Raw genomic sequence first — 19,930 nt, 5'->3', positions numbered from 1 at the left:
GATATGAGGCTTTAAAAAAAAGCAATCCAACAAAGCAAATGAATGTTAAATAGTAAAACAAAACTGAAATGGCCCTGAATATGCTGTCAAGCAATTAAATTGTAAATCTATAAAGACTTGGATTAAATTTAAATGAGTCATTCTCTCCTCAGACACTGGAATGTGTTTGTCTACATTAGACTCGGTAGCTTATTTTCTTTAGGTTTGTTGTAATGGTTGACTTTCAAATCCAAGTAATATATTCTTTGTGGTTTATTGTGAAGAAGGGTGCAGTGCAGCTCCTTTTAGCTCTTAAATGACGATCCGAATTTCCGCAACTACTTTTCTTCAATATGAGGCACAGAGCACACATCGATCAGCGCTGATGGGGTCTTGTCTGGTTTCTTGGAATACTTGGAGAGCACAATGGTTTTCCAAAGGCGGGTAGCCATTACTGAAACTCCTACAGCAAACGAAAGAGGCGTACAACGATAGCTCATAAAAGTCACGTACTCGGAAATGTCTGCCGTTAGCTTGATTATTTCTTTTTATTTAATTTATGTATTTATTTTCTTGAGCCGCCTCTAAACAAATGATACTAAAAGCATTGTGTCGATTTTTTCTTTGCATGTTTCTAGGCTTTTCTTTCCTTCTGGATGTCTGGTCATGCAAACATATTTACCCTATATGCCCAAAAGTAGATGACTGTGACACCTACATGAACTTGTTGGACATCCACTGTGACTGGAGTTCCTGTTCCCCAAACGCATGGATCCGTGCGGTTGTCCGTCTTGTCTCTATGCAGGAACAGGAAAGTGCCTTTACCAAGCTGTTGGCGCAAAGTTGGAAGCATATGATGGCCTGAAATGTCCTTGCATACTGTAGCATTAACATAACCCTCCACTGGAGCTAAGGGGCTTAGCCCAAATCCTGGAAAATAGCCTCAGACCATTATCCCTCCATCAGACTTTACTGCTGGCGCTACGCATTCCTGTAGGTAGCATCCTCCTGGCGTCTGCCAACCTTGCATTCATCCATCAGACTGCCAGACAGTGAGGTCTGATTGATTTGCTGTAGAGCGCACGTTTACACGGCTCCAATGCCCATCGACGACGAGCTTCCAGCCGCCGGTTGGCGTAGCGTATGGTTATCTTATGCCTGCGTGTAACCTGGGGCGCGCGCTTCGCCTGAGCTGCCGTTGCTCTGAGATGCTTCCGTTTCACAATAATGCCACTTCCATTTGACCTGGGCGGATGTCTGCAGAACCACTGCGGAAATGTCACAGACTGACTTGTGACGCTGCCACGGCGGAAAGTCACCGAGCTTTCCGTCCTGCTGCAAATGCTTCTGAACATTGTGTGGCTCTGTGCTTCATTTTATAGACCTGTTAGAAATGGGTGTGGCAGAAACAGTAATAATTCGGAGAAGGGGGGGGGGGGGGTCTGGATACTTTTGGCCATGCAGTATAGTTCTATTAGCATGAGCAGGACTCTGAAAGCAGTGTTTCGACTCCAAGTCAGTAAATCAGAATACCAACTTGCTGTTCAATCATCCATTCCATATCCGTGAATTATAACTTGCCACATATCATATCACCTTCATGCTGCTTAGGCCATTAGAAATGATATATAACCGAGTCCGTCTATCTCTGTTTAAAACGCAAGAGTAAGTTGTTGCTGTTATGTGGAAGAGCTTTAAGGAGTTGGCAGTAATGTTGCTAATTCCTCATATATCACAGGAATAGCCCCTTCAGTGAAGCAGACCGTTGATTGTTATACTTCCCTGAGATCATTATATCTCAGTTTGTTGCAGAAAATGCTGGACGAACAACCAGCTATCAGAAACAGCATGTGGCCCGGCTGACACATTCAATGAAATCCTTCTTTCCAGGTCTCTTGCTTTAAATGGCACAGTTGGGGGTTTGCCTCTTATTTATCTCTCTCCGATCCAATGTCTTGTAATGTCTTACAATAGTATGTCACAGTCTCCTGCAGCTTTCATAATTTCAGATGCTATAGTACTCACTCAAATTGCAAGTGAATTGACCAGTTTAGATGTCTGGGAGGGGGAATTGAAACTGCTGTTCCATTCCCTTTCAGAGCACGGAGACCAGTCCGGCCAGCAGCCTTCATTCCTTACCCATAAGCCCTTGCAGTGAGAAATCCCTTCCTATCAAGGTAATTGATGGCATTTTGAAATTTATTGAATTAATCTGTTTTAAAATTTTACTTTTAATTGTTCTGCTAGGGGAATGTCATCATCGAGTACCTGCAGTCTTGATTAATGTCTTCATGGTTTGTTAAATGGCATAGATTAACTTCTCTACAGAGTTCACACCATGGCTGTCCCAGATATTGGCATTACTGAACTGCAATATAGAGAGTACATTTCAATTTCAGTTTCTCTCCCCATTGTATCTCCCAAAAATGTCACTATCCTTTTAAAGACAGCTTCCCTATAGAAGTGGACCTGATCTGAGTTTATTCTTCTCAACCATCAATAAAAAAATTTTCCAGCTATCTTGATGGGATTATTTTATTATATGCGCTAATCCTTGGGCCATGGCTGTCACGGGAGAAAGGTTTATGGTTTTGTATATTGAGCAGGGAAGAGGATTTTGTTTTTCACTGGGACTTTTTTTATTATTAATTTTTTTGCTTCGAGCGCGGAGCTGGAAGTCCCGTGGAGGCGAGTGAACTGGATCCGCAGCCCGGGCCTCTCTGTCCTCTTTACTGACCTACATGGAGAGCTGGTGGAGGCAGCGAACACCAGCGAACCATGTGATGTTACGGCCCCATCTGTAGCCTCCCGTCCGCGCAAGCGGGGCCAGGGCTGCTTATGATACGGCCCCGTGAATTCTGACACCGCGCTCCAACGACAGGATTAGGGTGGAGCTCGTCCTGTTTCGTTATGGAGAGGAAGAAAAAAAAAAGTGGAGGGAAAAGGAGGGAAAAAAAAAAAAACTTTCCCATTTTTAAAAATAAAGCCCACAATCCCACCTGAGATGGAACCGTGTCACTTCATGTCCTACTTTGAGCAGAAAACTTCTCGTGCTGAACACTCGTTATCCCTGCCTGCTTTATAATTAGAGGCTGTGGAAGGCGCTCTCCTGCGGTGGCAACCGGGGGCTCGCAGGAAGAACGGAGCAGGGAGCGTGGGACGGGATACCGAGCTCCTTCGCTCTGACGTGTCTTTGAGCCCCTGTAACTCCGCCCCCCTCGGACGCACTCGTCACCCAGGTCACCCCAGACCTCAGAACTGCAGAGACGCTAAAATCTCAGCTCAGGGCCGGGTATGAAGCCCTGAAGGCTACGGTAAACATAAGGCTAAATGACAACACATTCGTTCTTGTACTTCCCACAGATATTCAGAGGTCTCGTCTTTTTAACCCAGTTTAGATTACAGCAATGTGCTTTTATAAGAGACGCACTTGAACTTTGCGCATTTCAAAAACCAGACGGCTCTCCTGCAGAACAGAGAAAATGGCGATCGTGTTCGTGCGGCTCTGGGCTCTCGGGAAACCGTCGTTGCCTGCCGCCCTTTTGACTGCATCCATGTGTCCGATGAGGCGTGCGCGCTGCGTATTCCTGCGTGTGTGCCTTCTATCCTCTCTCTCCACTGAAGTGTTTAATTTAGGCCAAGCAGACGGAGAGGCCAGTCAGGTGCGGCTTTGCAGCATGGCGCCAAAGACACTGCTCACTGTCCTGTAATGCTAAGTGTGTGTGCGCGGGCGTGCGGGCGGGCGCTCGTGTGCAACCGTGACCAAGCTGCGCTCTGGAGACCCTCCATGGCACCTCAGAGATAACACACCTCTCGGTGAAATTAAGATGTAATGAAACCTTCTGCCCAGGTTTGGATTTGGAAGAAACTCTGGTCTTTTTGCCTGTTCACTTCATGTCTTCTTAGGACCTCACATTTTAAATAAACAAACAAATAAAACATTGAAAAGGTACAAATTAGAATTCAGTTTGAATCTTGGTACAAAGCAAAACTTGACACAGGGTCATTTTTCGCAAAATGTCTTAGAAGCCTTTCCTGGTCAGATTTTATTTTTTGGGGCCATCAGGGGGATATCGGCTCCCCTTGAGAATTGAATGTAATATCAACAAAGGAGCACATTACAGCTGAAACAATGGAGTGTGAACTGCTTAGTTTAAGTCCATGACATTGAAGCATATAATCCCGTTCACTGATCTCTCATGAAGGACTCCATAACAGGGCAGTTCTGCACATTGAAGAATCCTGTCCATTGACAATGTTGCTTTAAACCTGTTTCTTAATACAAGTTTAAAACAGAAACTTTGTGATTTTTAGTTTGTGAACAATTTAGATTTTCCTGTTTTAAGTTAGTGTTCTTTAAATGCACAATTACGTTTAGATGAAAGCAATGTTTTTATATGACCTTTAACATCAGTTGGGAAAACGGTCATAACACACCTGGCCAACGACCGATGAGGCGGGTTTCACAGATAACGTGGAAACCCAACTGGGTCAGTCTTCCCATAGGACAAGGTGTAAGTCCGGTCTGTCCAGTCTTATCTCTGGCAGCTGGCTTTATTTCAGCCAAGCAGAAAGACGCCTGTTTTGACTCGTTTAATCGGCTGCTCTTGGTACTGAAATAAGTGATCAGGTGCCGCTGCAGATGGTATGCAGAATCAACAGCGTCGCCGGCCCTTTGCAGATAAGCTCGGACACCCCCTGATGTACGTTATGCTCACAACAAATGTCAACATATCCCTATTTAAAAGCATATGTTCCCTGAGCTATTGGAGTAGGATGACCTAACCCACCGCAGCTCTCTATGGGGAGTTAGGGGCACTGTTTCTACCCTTAAAATTCCCCATCTTTCCACTTTGTGCTTCCCCATTTACAACCTGAGAAATATTTTGGGGAATTCTAGGCATTTGTATCACCACCATTACAGAGGCAACTCTTCGGGTCCTTTTTCCTTGATAGTCTCTTTTAATCTCTGAACTCTGCCGCCTCGTCGCGGGTAACCCAAAGTTAAGCAACCACACGTACAAGAAAATCACTTTTTGCTGTTATCTTACTGTATTTACCCTGCAGCATTAAGCCTGTTTCTGGCTTAATTTCAACCCTGTCAGGAAAACGGCCCTAGAGTATCACGACTCTCTCCGGTACGCTCGGTGTCTAATCTGTATCGGGCTTTCCGAGGGTGTTTGGGTGGAGCTGTCATTCGCAGGGACGGAGTAGCCACGCGTTGAGACGGTGCTCTGCTCGGCTGCCGGGTGCTGCTGCCCTTGAAGCTGCTGTCTTAGCCAGCCCTCCTCCCCCACACCACATAATGGATGCCGACAGCACAAGGTCACAGGAGGAAAGTGCCTCCTAGTTCACGTGAAGTTTATGCAAGCGAGAGAAACGTCTACACGAAACCTTCCGATTTTCCTTCTCGGCAAAACCGGCTGTTGCTCACACATGAAGAGCTAGTTTTCTGCTGGAAGAGAGATCCTGAATATTGTAGCTGCCTTTTAAGCTCTCTCTCTCTCTCTCTCTCTCTCTCTCTCTCTGTGTGTGTGTGTGTGTGTGTGTGTGTGTGTGTAGGATCCAGGGAGAGAAGAGAGCCAGTCTCTGCTGCTGCAGCTAAAGGAGAGAGATGAGCTGATTCTCAGACTGCGGGCTGAGCTGGTGAGAGAACTCTGCGTTCAAACACATCACCACCATTCCCTAAGCCAAATCAGCTGCAGCCTTCACGCTGCCTAGATATTACAAGACCTACGTGATCGTTTTTCCTACTTCCTGTTGTGGTTTGATTGCCTAATTTTGTCACACACTTAGCCATCAATCATGGATGACAGTACTTTTATGGGCCCACAGTCTCTGGATCTCTTTTCCAGCACTACTGCATTACAAAATAATATAAATCTTTGCAAGCGGGCTAATGTGGACCAGGAAGATCTTTTGATGAGCTCACGGGTCACCGCGTGCTTTACGCACGGTTCTCAGGGGGGAAAAGTGTCCTCGTATTCAGACAGGAAGTGAACAGACAGCTGCAGCAGGACTGTGACAGGTGGAGCTCCAGTTTAAACGCCAGCAGCCTGGAGGGAGAAGGGAAGTGATCAGACGCTCACACGGGGAGGGGAGCCTGGATGAGCTGTAGGGGGCAGTAGAGAGGCTGTGAATGCGAGTGGACGAACGCCGAAGCCTCAAGTTGTGACGACTTCGTGGCTGTTTTCTACCTGCTGTGCGCGATACTTGTCAGATTTGTGTGTGGAGGCGTTGGCGAAGGACGTCTTTGACAGCTTGTCAAATTCAGAACAGCACTGTTCCTTTCTGTTTACAAAGTGTAAAGTGTAGGACAAAGGCTGAATAGCGTTTCTGAATCTGTATTTTGATAAGCCCTGAAATAAGTTGGCTATGTTGCCCCACCAGTTGAATTTTTATTTTGATAATTTCTTTTCCTTTGCATGTCGTTTTTTTGCGCCTTGGAGAGATTCAGGTGCTGGATCGATGTGCTTTTAGAGTTCACTGGGCTTGGTTCTCACTGCAGTTGGTTGTAGTTGAGCTTTCTTTATGAATTGCCTATACCACATATAGCCTTCCATATTTTCATGCATCTTTACATTTCATTTGGGTTTCTAAAGGTCACCTTTCCCGCTCTCATACTGCCGAGTAGCTGTGAAAAATGGCTTTGTGCCTTCCCTGTTTGCACACCTCAGACAAGACCGGTCCAGTCTCTGAAATCCCTCGAGTGGTGCGAGACTCGTCCGAAACACCAGACTGCACGACGAGTCTGTTGGCGGCCCCCCCTCCAGTTTAACGCTGTTTCAAGCGCGCATCATGCCTCATTTTGACTCTGGGTTGACAGAAATGAGATTATTGGAATTTACCATTTTTTGACATCACTAGTTTGAGCTTGAGCTTCCAAAAATAAATAAAAAAATAAAAAATTGAGATTGTATGTAGCCAGAGGAGCTTTGTAGACCACCGTGGAAACGATACTGCCTTTCTCCATATTAATACTGGCAGCCTATTGGCTGCAGTTGCCTGGTTCAATTTTTATGATCTTTATTAGACGCCATTAGTGAGGTGCTATGGCCAAGCAGTTTTTTTTCCTCCCACATTTATAATTCTTAGTCGTACTTCCCTATTCAGACATATGTCTGGCTAGGAGATATGTGCCTTTAGATATTTTGAGATTTTACCTAACATAATCTGATGTTACTTGCAATACTGAGCTAGAAATATCACTGCTGATGTACTCTGCAGGGTAATTTAGTATCTATTTGTGTGTGTGTGTGTGTGTGTGTGTGTGTGTGTGTGTGTGTGTGTGTGTGTGTGTGTGTGTGTGTGTGTGTGTGTGTGTGTGTGTGTGTGTGTGTGATTGTTTCTCTACATATAGGAAGTTGCCCTTAATGCACAGAAAACCCTTTGCCAAAAAGCTGATAAAACGACCCAGACAGATCTTGCAGTGCCAGAGGTGAGTGCCCATTATCCAACCCTAAGAGAACTCTCAATGGCTCCTTTAATGTTCTGGGTTTATCGAGTACTGTCAGGTTTTTCTTCCTTCTAAATTGAATACAGGTCTCTTTGTCCTCTTTTTGTAATCTACCTTAAACTCAGGAACACCAAGACCGTAATCCTGGCAGTGCCCGTCCAGGTTCACATAGTGCTGCAAAATCAAACACTTTCACGGGAGAAAACTCTGTCATTTCAGTCACGGAGCTGTTCCACAGCATTGCTCTGGGGGTGCAGTCATTAGGACGTTTGCAGGAGTCCTCCAGCATTATCCAGCTCAGTGCCAGCCTGTATCATTTACACACCTCAGTGTACCACAGGCGTTCCTAGCTTCTCTTCAGGACACCCTGTTTCAGTGCATAAGCAACTGCACTTGTGCAACTCAAAAGCAGATCATGTCACAAACATGCTTTTGTGTTTTGAATGGACGTTGGCCACACACACACACACACATACACACACACACGAGTGATGCCCAGCCACTTGGAAATCTTTGACTCTCTTGCAGTGTTTTGCATATGAAAACGTGCTGCTTTATACCTTTATGAAATTGCATTTATCCACTGGTTTAAAAAACCGTGTTCCCTATTGTCTGGGGCGTTGTTTTGCATTGTGGTGTATAATGGGTCCTGCTACGTATTTGAGTGAAGTGCGCTGACAGTGTTCTCATTTTTACTCCACTCTCCTCAATCAGAATGGCTTTCACTCGGACTCCTATGGAGATGCAAGTTATTTTCCCCGTAGCATTTAGCATCTCTCTAGACTGTGGTTTTATATTATGGATAATGTGTTTCTGCAATGTGAATTCAAATGACTTCTTCTAATTGGTTCACGGCCCACTCTGCTAATACAACACAAATGTTTTGCCATTCCATCATGCATTTATCTTATGTCATCAGTAAAAGCAGCCCTAGAAAGCCACGATGCTAAAAAGAGCACGCGTATGTTCACGCAGCATATAAAGCACGCTTTTACCTGCGAGTTAGCTTCTTTTTTTTTTTTTTTTTCCGGTTGCGGAAGCACAAAGGATCGCGTGGAAGTCTGGGAAAGGTAGAGTCGGCAAAGGTAGATATGGATCATCGTGCTGCCTGTGTCGGATGTGCTGAAGGTGGATCAGTGAGCAAAGAGGAGCCATGCAACACACACACACACACACACACACACACACACACACACACACAAATGCGCGCGCCCATGTACGCTCCCACACACACACCCCACACACATACACACACGAATGCGCGCGCCCATGCACGCTCCCCCACACACACACTCGAGACCCCCAGGCGTCCAGCACAGTACACACACACACACACACACACACACACACACACACACACCATCACCTCCCGTGCTGAGCAGACGTGGGGCTGTGTTTCTTCTCCCATAGCCTGTAGACTGCACCGCTATATAGGTTACTGCATTGAGGACACACAAATATCTGAAAGTGTGTCTACAAGTGGGTCAGCTATTTCTAACCCTAGCTTTGACTTGAGGAGGTCATCAGTTTTTTTTTTTTTTCTTTTTTCTTCAGCTATTTTTTTTCTGGAGCACCCCCTCCTCTCTCCTGCTGAGCTAATTAGCTGAAGGGGGGAAGGAGCGAAGGCTGTGCGTCCTCCGTTGGGCGGCGGAGCACCGGGGAGACCGGACTGGCCTCGTTCGGAGGCGCCGGCCACTCCGTTCCCCAGCGGCCCACGCAGCAGCCGCTCAAAGTCCCGGTCCGGCCGGCTGAGCGCACCCCCCCCCCCCCCCCCCTGGTTTGAGCCGCGGAGAGCCTGCCGCGCCGCAGACGCGAAACCGGCCCAAAAAGGCTGACGCCGCCGCATCTATTTTCGGCTCGTCCGCGGCCCGAGATTGAGCGATGTTTCCGGTGCCGGACCGATGACCTCCCGCATCTCTTGTGAAACATGGCGCCGTTTTTTCACACACTCCCGCTGTGAAATGATCCAGTCGTGGATGAACTCGAATAGGCCCGAGAACTGAAGCTTTAACGCCAGTCACGGGAGCTCGGACTGCGGCATGTGGAATTTCACGGCTTTTGATGTGAAGAGTATGTCAGTTGGATTTGCAACTGAGATATAGAGGAATTGGTTGAAATTGTTTTATGGATTTGAAACAGTTCATTTCCAGTGTGGCCCCTGTCTGGGCAGAACCTGCAGAACCTCGCCGAGTCTCATTGTTCCTGCTCTGTGGGGTAGACTTGAATGTTTATGGCTAACGTTCCCTTTTTCATATGATTTCCTCGCCAGTCATAAATCTTATTTGGAGAAGTGACAGATCATTAAAGTTCTCCAACATTTTGCCAAATGGAGTTCCCATTTCAGAATAAAGTTGTGATGCTGGCCCAGACGGTGGGATCTGTATGGCGGAAGATGACTGGGAGAGATTGAGATTGGTCTTCTCTGTTGCTGAAGCACAACTGTTGATGGCAAAGCACTAGATGTCTTCAATCATGCCATTATCAAGATTTCTTGCTTTGATCCATTTTATGGTCTTCCCAGGATTTTAATGACTTCTGACCTTCACAGAAAGACTCAAACTGAGTCTCATCTGATCTCAACTTTGTCACAGCACATAGATGTTTGCGCTTCGTAGGTTAAACGCTGAGCACTTTCTTGTCAGCATGATTCCAAATGAGGTTGGAATCCGAGAGCAGGGCTTCTGAGGATTGCGTGTGTAGAGATGGCTGCCTGGTCCCCTTAAAGTAGAGGTTGGTTATTGCTCAACCCATACCTTTTGTGTCGTTTTTAATTGCATATAGCACAGCCTCACAGCTAGCGTTAGCCTTGAGAAACTTCCTGCTTCTCTGTAGCTTCGCAGTAGGCTTAGACACAACCCAATGGGGTAGTCGGTTAAGCCGTCAAAAACCCCAATAAATCTTTTACCAAAAAAAAAACTTGCAGTGTGGTCCCCACATGTTTAGATGTTCTCCTAGGGGAGGTGGGACACTTCTACCATATTTCGCTGGCTTTATTTGTGAGGAAGCTTCCCAATGATTGGGATGTGATGCAGCCGTAGTTTGAGAAATCGAGTGTGACGTTAAGGCCTCGAAATGCTCTGCCCGGAATAAACATGAAATGCTTGAACACGCGCATGGCTGTCCTATGAGAGCCCTGTTTTCCAAAAAGGAGCTTTGGGTAGCTTTTTGAAGGCTTAAACGATCACCCCGCCTGAAGGTTAGCGGCAGCAGCTGTGGGAGACCTGCAAATTTCTCATTATTATTATTACTAAACCATGAGTTTCCGTCTAAACGAAGGGAAGCTGCAATTATTTAAAAAAATAGATTTTTATGGTCTTTTGAATTGCACAAACACATTTGTGTGATTAAAAAAAATAAAATAAATTGTTCCTCAGGATGGATACTAAAGCCAGGGTTCACTGATGGCTGCAGCACGCACAGGTATTAATTCTAGCTCTGCGTGATATCATTTGCTTTCACCAATTTCCTTCCCTCCTTTGTGTAGGAATGAATTTGGGGAGATCAGCTGCTAGTGTTTTACGGCAGCATGAATGTAGTGACTGGGGCAGTCAGAGGCTCTGGGGCTCCTGCTGTCACACGTTTGATCTAGAACAGGAGTCTAGAGTGGCATCTCACATTGTGTATCTCATGATTGACTACACTAACGAAGGCTTTCTGGAAGTGACTCTTGAACCCAGTTCTTCTATGGACTCATCTGCGTACGTGTTGTTGCCGTCCCATCTCTGAAAGTTTCATCAACTTCACGGAAGCCACAGCTCTTAACGGTCGCTCTCCTAGCGTTGTACGGGAGTGACATCATGGCGGCGGCCCCGTCTCTGGTGACGTAATGCCAGCGGTCTGAGCCCTGCCGAACTGCAGCTGTAGAGCCCGGGTCGGTCTTTATGGTTGTTTTAACGTCGTCCCATCAACCTTTACTGGCCCGGCCGTCCCCCACGTCTGACCGCAAGTCTCTGGAGGTTCGGGCCGGGCGCCTTTGCGGGACAGGTCAAACAGTTTATGGGAGGCGCAACCCGCACACCTGTGCCTGTGGATGTGCGTGTGCTGCGCTGACCGCTGCCTCGTTGACCGCCAGCTCGTTGACCGACGGCACTCCGGAGACGCGTCTGCTTGTCTCGCAGTGCCAGACTCGTGCCAGAGCTCCTGGCACCAGGCTGCTTCACTGAGGACCGTCCAGCCGTCTGCCGTGTGGTGCTTCCCGTGCTGAACACATGGCATGTGGCTGTGGCTCCAGGAGCTACCAAGCTGTCCCCCTCCTCCTCCCAATACCCACCCCAGGCTCCTCCCACTACCCACCCCGGTCTCCTCCTCCTCCTCCTACCATCACCCACCCCGGTCTCCTCCTCTCCCCTCTTCCTCTCGCGACCCACCCCAGGCTCCTCCCACTACCCACCCCAGGCTCCTCCTCCTCCTCCTACCATCACCCACCCCGGTCTCCTCCTCCCCCTCTTCCTCTCGTGACCCACTGCAGGCTCCTCCCACTACCCACCCCAGCCTCCTTCTTCTCCTCCTCCTCCCACTACCCACCCCAGGCTCCTCCCACTACCCACCCCAGTCTCCTCCCCCTCCCCTTACCACTTCCCACCTCACCTCTCTTTTAATCACCCTTCCACTCCTCCTCCCACACACATGCTGCTGGCCTCATGTCTGTTTCTCTGGGTGCTCCTGTGAGCCTTTACCTTTTGTTCAGACACCCCCCAGCTCCTGCCTGCTAGAACTCTCCCATTCTCTCCCTCCCTCCCTCCCTCCCCCTCTCTCTCTCTCTCTCTCTCTCTCTCTCTCTCTCTCTCTCTCTCTCTCTCTCTCTCTCTCTTTGTACTTTTGCTTCCCTCTTTTGTTTCTGCCTCACTGTCATTTCTCTCTCTGCATTTATCTTCTTGCGTCCCTCCTTGCTTCTCCTCCATCCTCTTCTCTAGGTTCTCCTGCTCAGCAGTGGCAGTCGGGCCACCGCAGCGTTCAGCATGGAGCAGAGCTGCAGAGGTTGTTCTGGGCCTGCTCAGCCGGCGAGGGTCCAGACAGGAGGCCCTGCGCACAGACGCCCGGTGGGGAGACACTCTGAGGCCAGGAGCGAGCGCGTGGAAAGGAGGGGGCTGTCGGGGGACGGGCGTAGTCGGGGGGACGGGCGTAGTCGGGGGACGGGCGTAGTCGGGGGACGGGCGTAGTCGGGGTCTAGGCGGTGCGGCAGCGTGTATTTTGGGCACGTCTGGGACTGGAGTAAAGAAGGGAGGGACCGGCGCGGAGGAAGTGGGTACTTAGCACTGCGCTCCATCTGGGCTTGGTGCTAATGCGGCATCAGGTGTGCCGCTGAGCGTGTGTGGGGTGCCATCATCGCGCGAGAACATTAAGCAGCAGGACCACTGGAGAACACTCGCGTTGTTTATGAAGTGCTACGCCAGTTGATTAGAGACTCCTTCAGGAGCGACTGGGACAAGCGGGTCACTTCCACCCCCGCCCGCGTATGCCCCGGCCTATCGTTCGCTAGCGTAATCGCGTGGTTATACCCGCGCCGTAGCCGGGCTTAACTCGCTGTTCACAGGTAACTTTGTCAAGGTAATGGTTCTGGTCCAAAGCGCTGGCAGAAACGTGGGGTCCCTGTGGACCCAGCTGGCTGCAGGACGCCTGTGGGTATTCTGGGTTATTAGCAGAAGGTGAGCGCCGGTCGGCGTGCGCCTCCCACTCTCTCACTCGCACTCGTGCTCGGTGTCTCTCGTCCCTCCTTCCTCTCCTCTAGAGGGCCCCGCGCCACAGAACGCACAAGCGACACCTCGCTGGGGACAGATGGCTGGGAGAGGCAGGGACATTGTGGGAAAGGGTAATAAATAATTTAATCAGCGGTGTCATCTACCCCCGTGTCTATTCTTGACCGAGGACCTCAAGAACGCGCGGTTATGGCTGTGGTCACCGGGCGTGTAGGTATCGGGACCGGAGGCTGACTAAATGACACGTGCTGCCGATCTGCGTGGCGCACACGCGATCGGTTTGGCTTCGCTTGCCTTCCGCGAGAGCGGCTGTGTGATTTGGCGAGCGTCGGAGTGTACCCACTACCTGTCGATAATACTGAGCGCTTCTTGGCCTCCTGGTAGATGCTTAGGTCATGTAGATAAGCTCTCCACTCCTTCTGTGCGAAGGGCTTCATTTGATCTCCACGGGTTAAGGAGAGGGAGAACCTCAGTCCCTTGGCTTTAGGCCCTGTGTCCCTGTCACCAGGCGTCACCCGCAACTCCGTATATCAATAGAGAGATTCATTTACTTGAGTAGCAGGGTCCATAGTGCTCCCATCCCAATCTTTCATTAGACAGGACGAGAAATAATTCATCATATGCTTCACTTCCTCACTCCTTTATTAAAGCTTGGGACAGATTACCATTTTTACAGTTGTTTCAGGCTCCCTTGTTCTTTTTCACGACTTGACGGGCACCCCCCCCCCCCTCTCTCTCTCTCTCTCTCTCTCTCTCTCTCTCTCTCTCTCACTCTCTCTCTCTCTCTGCCGGCTGTGACACCCCCCCCCCCCTCTCTCTCTCTCTCTCTCTCTCTCTCTCTCTCTCTCTCTCTCTCTCTCTCTCTCTCTCTCTCTCTGCCGGCTGTGACACACCCCCCCCCCTCTCTCTCTCTCTCTCTCTCTCTCTCTCTCTCTCTCTCTCTCTCTCTCTGTCTCTCTGCCGGCTGTGACACCCCCCCCCCCCCCCCCTCCAACGCCTCCTCCTCCTTCCATCCTCTCAGCGGCTGTGGATCCGCTCGGCGCTCTGCAGTGTGAGTCAGCCCTCAGCAGCCCTCCCACCCGCTTACCCCCCCCCCCCCCCTCTGAGCCTCTGCAAACCCCTCCCCCCCTCCCCCACTTCTCCCCCCCCCCCCCCCCCCCCCCCCTCGACCACCCTTTGATCATAAACACATAAACACCGCTCGGAAGCTCCTCTTGTTGCACCCCTAAAAATTCCACTTTTTCTCCTCTCTATTGATCACAATTAGCTCACTCGTTATCCTGGTTTTGTCCGCTGTAGTAAACAGATACTCTGTGAGGTTTTGGAGGTTGAAGTTCCAGTTGTCTTTCATTGCAGCTCCACTGACTTATCATGGTTCTGATTTCAATGCGAGCCTCTCCAGCAGGGGGGGGGGGGGGGTTGTGTTCTTTCTTCGTCTCAGCCAGGGTGCAAACGGTAAACCACACGTCCCCACTGCCCGGGCTCAGCTGATTCAGTGCGTGTGCGCTAGGACACCCCCTACATAACGATCCACTCCGTTCCAGTTCACATGTCATTACATATACCTTTGTTCTTGCTTCAAACCATTGCACTCTGATTGTGTTTGTGTTTTGTGCACATCATGTTCATCTCTTTCTGTACTCTTGTGTTCTCTGGTCCCTCACCTCCCGTGGGCACAGTAAGCAGAGGGCCCTACGACGGAGGCAGACCACAGGTAGGGGGCCTCTCCGTATCAGGCAGCCCCGTCTGGCTACAATCAAAGGCCCAGCCGCTTTTCTCTGCCAAACCTCACCCCTGCTAATTAAGGGAAACGGCGGAGCTTTTAAAATTGCATCAACAAATAATCATGCACAAATGTGTTAATCGCGGCGGTGTGCTTTTTGAAATTGCAATGATTGTCGAGTGGTAATTGTATCAGTGCAATCTTAATCACCTTGATTGGGGGACATGTAGATTACTGTCTGTTTTGCCCACTGATGCATAATCCCATGGCCACTTTTCGTAGGAAATTATGGGTTGTCGTTTAAAAAATAAATGAATAAATAAAGACATATATTAATATTATATGTAATGTTTATATATATATATATAAATATATATATATATATATAAATATATATATATAAATATATATATATATAAATAAATAGTATTTATATATATATAGTATATATATATAGTATAATATGTTTTATTTTGGCATGGCCGTAATGCTTTTTGCCTCAAGGGTACAAGTGCTCATGGAAAGCTTGTCACACAAACACAAATCATAAGCTACAGTGTAAACACGACACTGAGCAGTCCCGGCGAAAGAGACAGCGTGGAGGAAATGAAGGATGTGGCTTTGGAGTGGAAGAAGCGATTGGGCAGATTTGTGAGGGAATGTGGATGAAATCGAAGAAGACTCAAATACATATTTATAGAGCAAACCTCCAACGCTCGACAAAAAGGGGATGTGCAGCAAATCACTCTGACAACCCCCTCCCCTCTCCTCCCCTCCTCCTCCCCTCCTCTCCTCCCCTCCTCCTCCCCTCCTCTCCTCCCCTCTCCTCCCCTCCTCCTCTCCTCCTCTCCTCCCCTCCTCCTCCCCTCCTCCTCTCCCCTCTCCTCCCCTCCTCCTCTCCCCTCTCCTCCCCTCCTCCTCTCCTCCCCTCCCCTCTCCTCCCCTCCCCTCTCCTCCTCCTCCCCTCCTCCTCTCCCCTCTCCTCCTCTCCTCCCCTCCCCTCTCCTCCCCCTCCCCTCCTCCTCTCCCCTCTCCTCCCCTCCTCCTCTCCTCCCCTCCCCCTCTCCTCCCCCCCTCCTCCTCTCCTCCCCTCCTCCTCCTCTCCCCTCCTCCTCCCCCCTCCTCCATCACCATCAGCTCTGTGTGCCTAAAGGCAGTGGGTGCACAATGGGTCTGAGTATTGTGCACCCATTACTCTGTTGTATTTTTGGTGCAAGCGTGCAAGCAATCGCTGCAACACGTCGCAAGGACGCGAGGCCGTGTGCGCGTAACAGGCACTTGAAGCTTCCGTCACGTGCGAGCAGGTGCAGTCGTGTGTGCCGTGCGAGAAAGGGGGGCCAGGCGAGGCTGCCACGGCGATTAATTAAAGTCTGCGCAGCCAATCACAGTGCTTGTCTCGCACCATTTAAACAGCTGTGCTAAGCACAACGGAGCAAAAATAGCATGGTGAAAATAGCACATCTGTCTCACTTTAATCTGGGCAGCTCTAAAAGGCTGCGGAGGTTTGAGTACAGTTAGGTTCACGCCTCCATTACTCCCTCCTTATATACATCCCATGTGGTGGGGCTAGTTGAGAGTCAGCGCATGTAGCCTACAATTAAATCGACTGTTGAGCTGTGTCATAAAGAATGCCAGACCTGTAACTGCTATTAATCATCCATCTACCGCCATACAGTACCATGATTATCAAGGACATTATGCCACGACACGCTATAATTGCCGCACAATTTAGTTTTGAGTCTCTGGGCTAGTTCGGACTATATAAAGACCAGCACCCTGCCTCCCTGCGTCTCGATCATGTGGAACAGACGTTGTGTTACCAGCCTTCCCGCCCTCTCTCGGGTCAAACGGGTCTCGAAACTGCCAAAACGCACATTCCAAAGTCGTGAAGTTCTAGTGGCCTGACCCTCACAAAGACACAGACCCTCCGTCGCAGGGACGTGTAACCTAAGATGGTGTGGGGCTTGCTGTTTCCAACTGTGTATTTATTTTTTATTTTTTTGGGATGCGAGTGTGAGTGTTTGTGATGTGTCTTGGCTGTGTGATAATTATTATTGTCTAATTTAATGGTCTTATATTAGCTGGAATGTCGTATGCCTCTGTGTTTCTGTTATGTGAGCACAGAAAGGAGCTGAATGACATTGTTTCATTAATTCACACAGAGGTTAAAGAGTCTTGCAGGCACATGGCATTTTCTAGAGGGCCCGGCCGGATTCGCCACGTACTGATGTACCGTCTGTCCTCGTCTGCACAGACCGAGCACAAAAGCGTGCGAAATCAGCAGTGCATAAAATACTTTATGATCTCTGGACTTTTATGATGCTCCCACTCACATAGCTCAAGGGCACATATAATGGAATTACATTAATGACATCAGGAAGTCTGCGTGCTCTTAGATCTGTGCTGAAAAGATCTCAGCCCTGCTTTCAGACGATAATGGAGAGGAAACAAACCGCTTCAAATGGCTACGTCTCTGCCACGCTCTTGTCAAGATGACGGGCAGAGCTCGCCATCGCTACCGAAAACGTGACAAACGCTGAGGCGGTGGTGGTGATGTGTGAGCTTGTGGGTTCACCCCAGGCTACAGGTCTGCTCTGACCACATAATTACTTCTAAAGAACATGTTAAGGGGGGAAAAAAGACAGAATTAATAAATGCAAATAGCATAACGGGCATCTTGGAAATCAGCCTGAGTTCCATTTAGGAAATGAAGGCAACATGAACTTTAGAACATTTACCGTTTTAATTATTTCTCAGTCTAGAATCACAAACAGGGTTAAGGGAGTCACTTCAATAACTAGAGGTTTGAATCATGTGTCGGTATCTGCCCTATTCAACAGATATTTTTATTTAGATTGAACCAGTTTGATTCTGTATAGTGAACAGACACATGCCCGTCAGACTGCTTGTTATACCATGGATACTTCCTGAAATGAGGTGTTTCGTATTGATGTGAATTACATTAAAGAGCATTTAATTCTGGAGGTATGGATTTTGTGACACTCTATTGCAAAAATTTCTGATGCAGTAAATTTTGTGTCTAATGTATAGAGGAATGTGGTATTTGCAAGTGTGTAGCTTCCTCCATATGAATGTGTACTCAGAAAACAGCATGGGTGTAGGATACACCGTCTGTACCACACGCTACTTGAACACTTGAGCCTTGCCCAATGCAAGTAGGTTTATCCTACAGAGATGGTGTTTATCAGAAAATATTTGATCCCACTTTATTATTGTGAAAAAATAAATTAGAATTATACTTTCATGGTTATTCGGATTGAATGCATGAGCAATTCAGCGTGATACTATTACAACACCAGTGCAATTGTCTGATTCACAGGGAGTAATGAGCTCAAAACCTCCAGAGTTGTTTTTTCTCACCTCCAAACACTGCTTTGTAAACTGTTTACACATAGATTGTTAAGTTGATTACTAGGTAAACAATGATTGTTTTGTCTCTGACATTCAGGTGGGGGGGGGGGGGGGGGGGGGGGAGAGCATGTTCTGATTGTTAGGAAAAAAACTTAAAAACTTAGTGAATGAGTAAAGATCGATGTATTATTAAATGAGCCTGCAGGTTTTAGCCAGTTCTTGGTGTGTTAGTTAAAAGTTCTAACAGTCTAGCCTTAGCCCAGTAATATAAACACAGAATGCGTATTTGTGCGGTAGGATCAGCCATTTATTTATAAAGCAGTTCATTTCATGAGGGAGAGAAAAGTCCTCGTATAAATATCACAGGGGTGTTTTATTTGATGTGGATTGCTTCTGTGCCACAATTAAGTTCACCACAAAAAATATGCTGGCTGATAAAAACTGACCTTTTTACCAAGGGCATGAACATCCCTGCAAATGTGTTCAACTGAACCCACGATCTCGACTTGGATTAATTTAATGATTGGTGTAAAGAAAAAGAGTTTGTACATTGTGAAGATCGTATTGTGTGTAGTAGAATAAGACTGCTATTCTGGAGCAAAGGGCCATTTGGTAACTGTTAATTATGGCAGATTTGCAGTCTTAGATTGACTTTGTTGGAAGTCATGGTTTCTAAGCTCTAGATAATTCTGAACGTAAAAACACACAATCTTAACGTTTAATAACCCTCTCCTCTGGGTTGCCTCACATTTGCAGATGAGATCAAAGTCTGAAAGATAGCTGATGCTCTGCTGTTTTTTAAATCCAAGCTAGTCTCAGTACCTCGGCTAAATTGTACAGATGGTCTTTAACTGTTTTGCAGTGTGTGTGTGTGCACTAGTTATTGTAGTACTGGCATTTTACTTAAACCATTTGCTTGTGCTATTTTTATTAAATACTTTACACCCTGCCAAAGTCTTCCAGATTTTGTTTTTTTTTTGTTTTGTGTTTTTTTTTTTTTTTTTTTTTTTAGCTATTTTTGGGTAGGTTTTCTTTGCTGTTTATAAGAACTTAATTCTTTCACAGGGATGATAAACATGGTTTCTCAGTAAGAAGGCTGCAGAACATGTTAAGTAGAGTTTCTGTAGTAGACGTCGTTTACACGCTCGCCACGATCACGGCTTGACCTGAGATCCACTTGACCATTGTGCAGTGTCAAGAGAGCGTCTGTTCACTCCAGTTAATACACAAGCACGTCTGACGTGCAGCCCAAGCCGTGTATGCTATGACTCTAAAAGCGCTGAGATGAAAACCCCTTTAGCTTCTTCCTGTGTTCGGTCTGGCCCAAACTAAATCCCAAGTTAGCACCAAGTCCCTCTACCGCACCCCTCTCTCCCTCCTGAAGCACCGTCACCCGGTGATGCCAGTAAAGGCTGGAGGTGTAGGCCAATGGCTGAGCTGTGTACCCGTCTCCACACGGGTCACATTGAAACCTCACCCTGCCATCTGTGACCACGTCATGCTGGGATCTCCGAAGCGCTCCTCCCGTGTCTCCACTCCAGTTTGGCGGTCACGCTAGGCTGTCGGCCCCGATTCCTCCTGCCGTTAACCGTTGCACAGTGATGCGTGGCCTGCTAACGATGCTTCAATCGTCGCGGTAGCGCTCGTGTTTATTTAGGACGTTAATAACCTTCCCTCTGTTAATTGGGAGGATTTGGAGGACCG

The 19,930-nt window shown here is 48.0% G+C and overlaps 1 protein-coding gene across 6 annotated transcripts in view; it reads left to right on the top strand.

Moving 5' to 3' along the window:
• Positions 1-17,930, top strand: part of ccser1 (coiled-coil serine-rich protein 1) — a 42,795-nt gene extending 24,865 nt beyond the window's left edge. The window contains exons 7-12 of one of the 6 annotated variants that reach the window (XM_077003474.1): positions 2,079-2,156; positions 5,542-5,625; positions 7,340-7,417; positions 8,476-8,563; positions 14,811-14,845; positions 17,017-17,930. In XM_077003474.1, the coding sequence (XP_076859589.1) occupies positions 2,079-2,156; positions 5,542-5,625; positions 7,340-7,417; positions 8,476-8,563; positions 14,811-14,845; positions 17,017-17,082 (429 nt within the window). In that variant the 3' untranslated portion in view covers positions 17,083-17,930. Of the gene's footprint in view, positions 1-2,078; positions 2,157-5,541; positions 5,626-7,339; positions 7,418-8,475; positions 9,058-14,810; positions 14,846-17,016 lie in introns of those variants that run through there. The other 5 variants (XM_077003475.1, XM_077003477.1, XM_077003476.1 and 2 more) reach the window with 5 other exon arrangements.
• Positions 17,931-19,930: the final 2,000 nt, after the last annotated feature.

This window comes from Brachyhypopomus gauderio, chromosome 4 (assembly GCF_052324685.1).
Source record: "Brachyhypopomus gauderio isolate BG-103 chromosome 4, BGAUD_0.2, whole genome shotgun sequence".
NCBI classification, from domain to species: Eukaryota; Metazoa; Chordata; class Actinopteri; order Gymnotiformes; family Hypopomidae; genus Brachyhypopomus; species Brachyhypopomus gauderio.
This window is presented reverse-complemented; position numbering and strand designations above follow the sequence as displayed.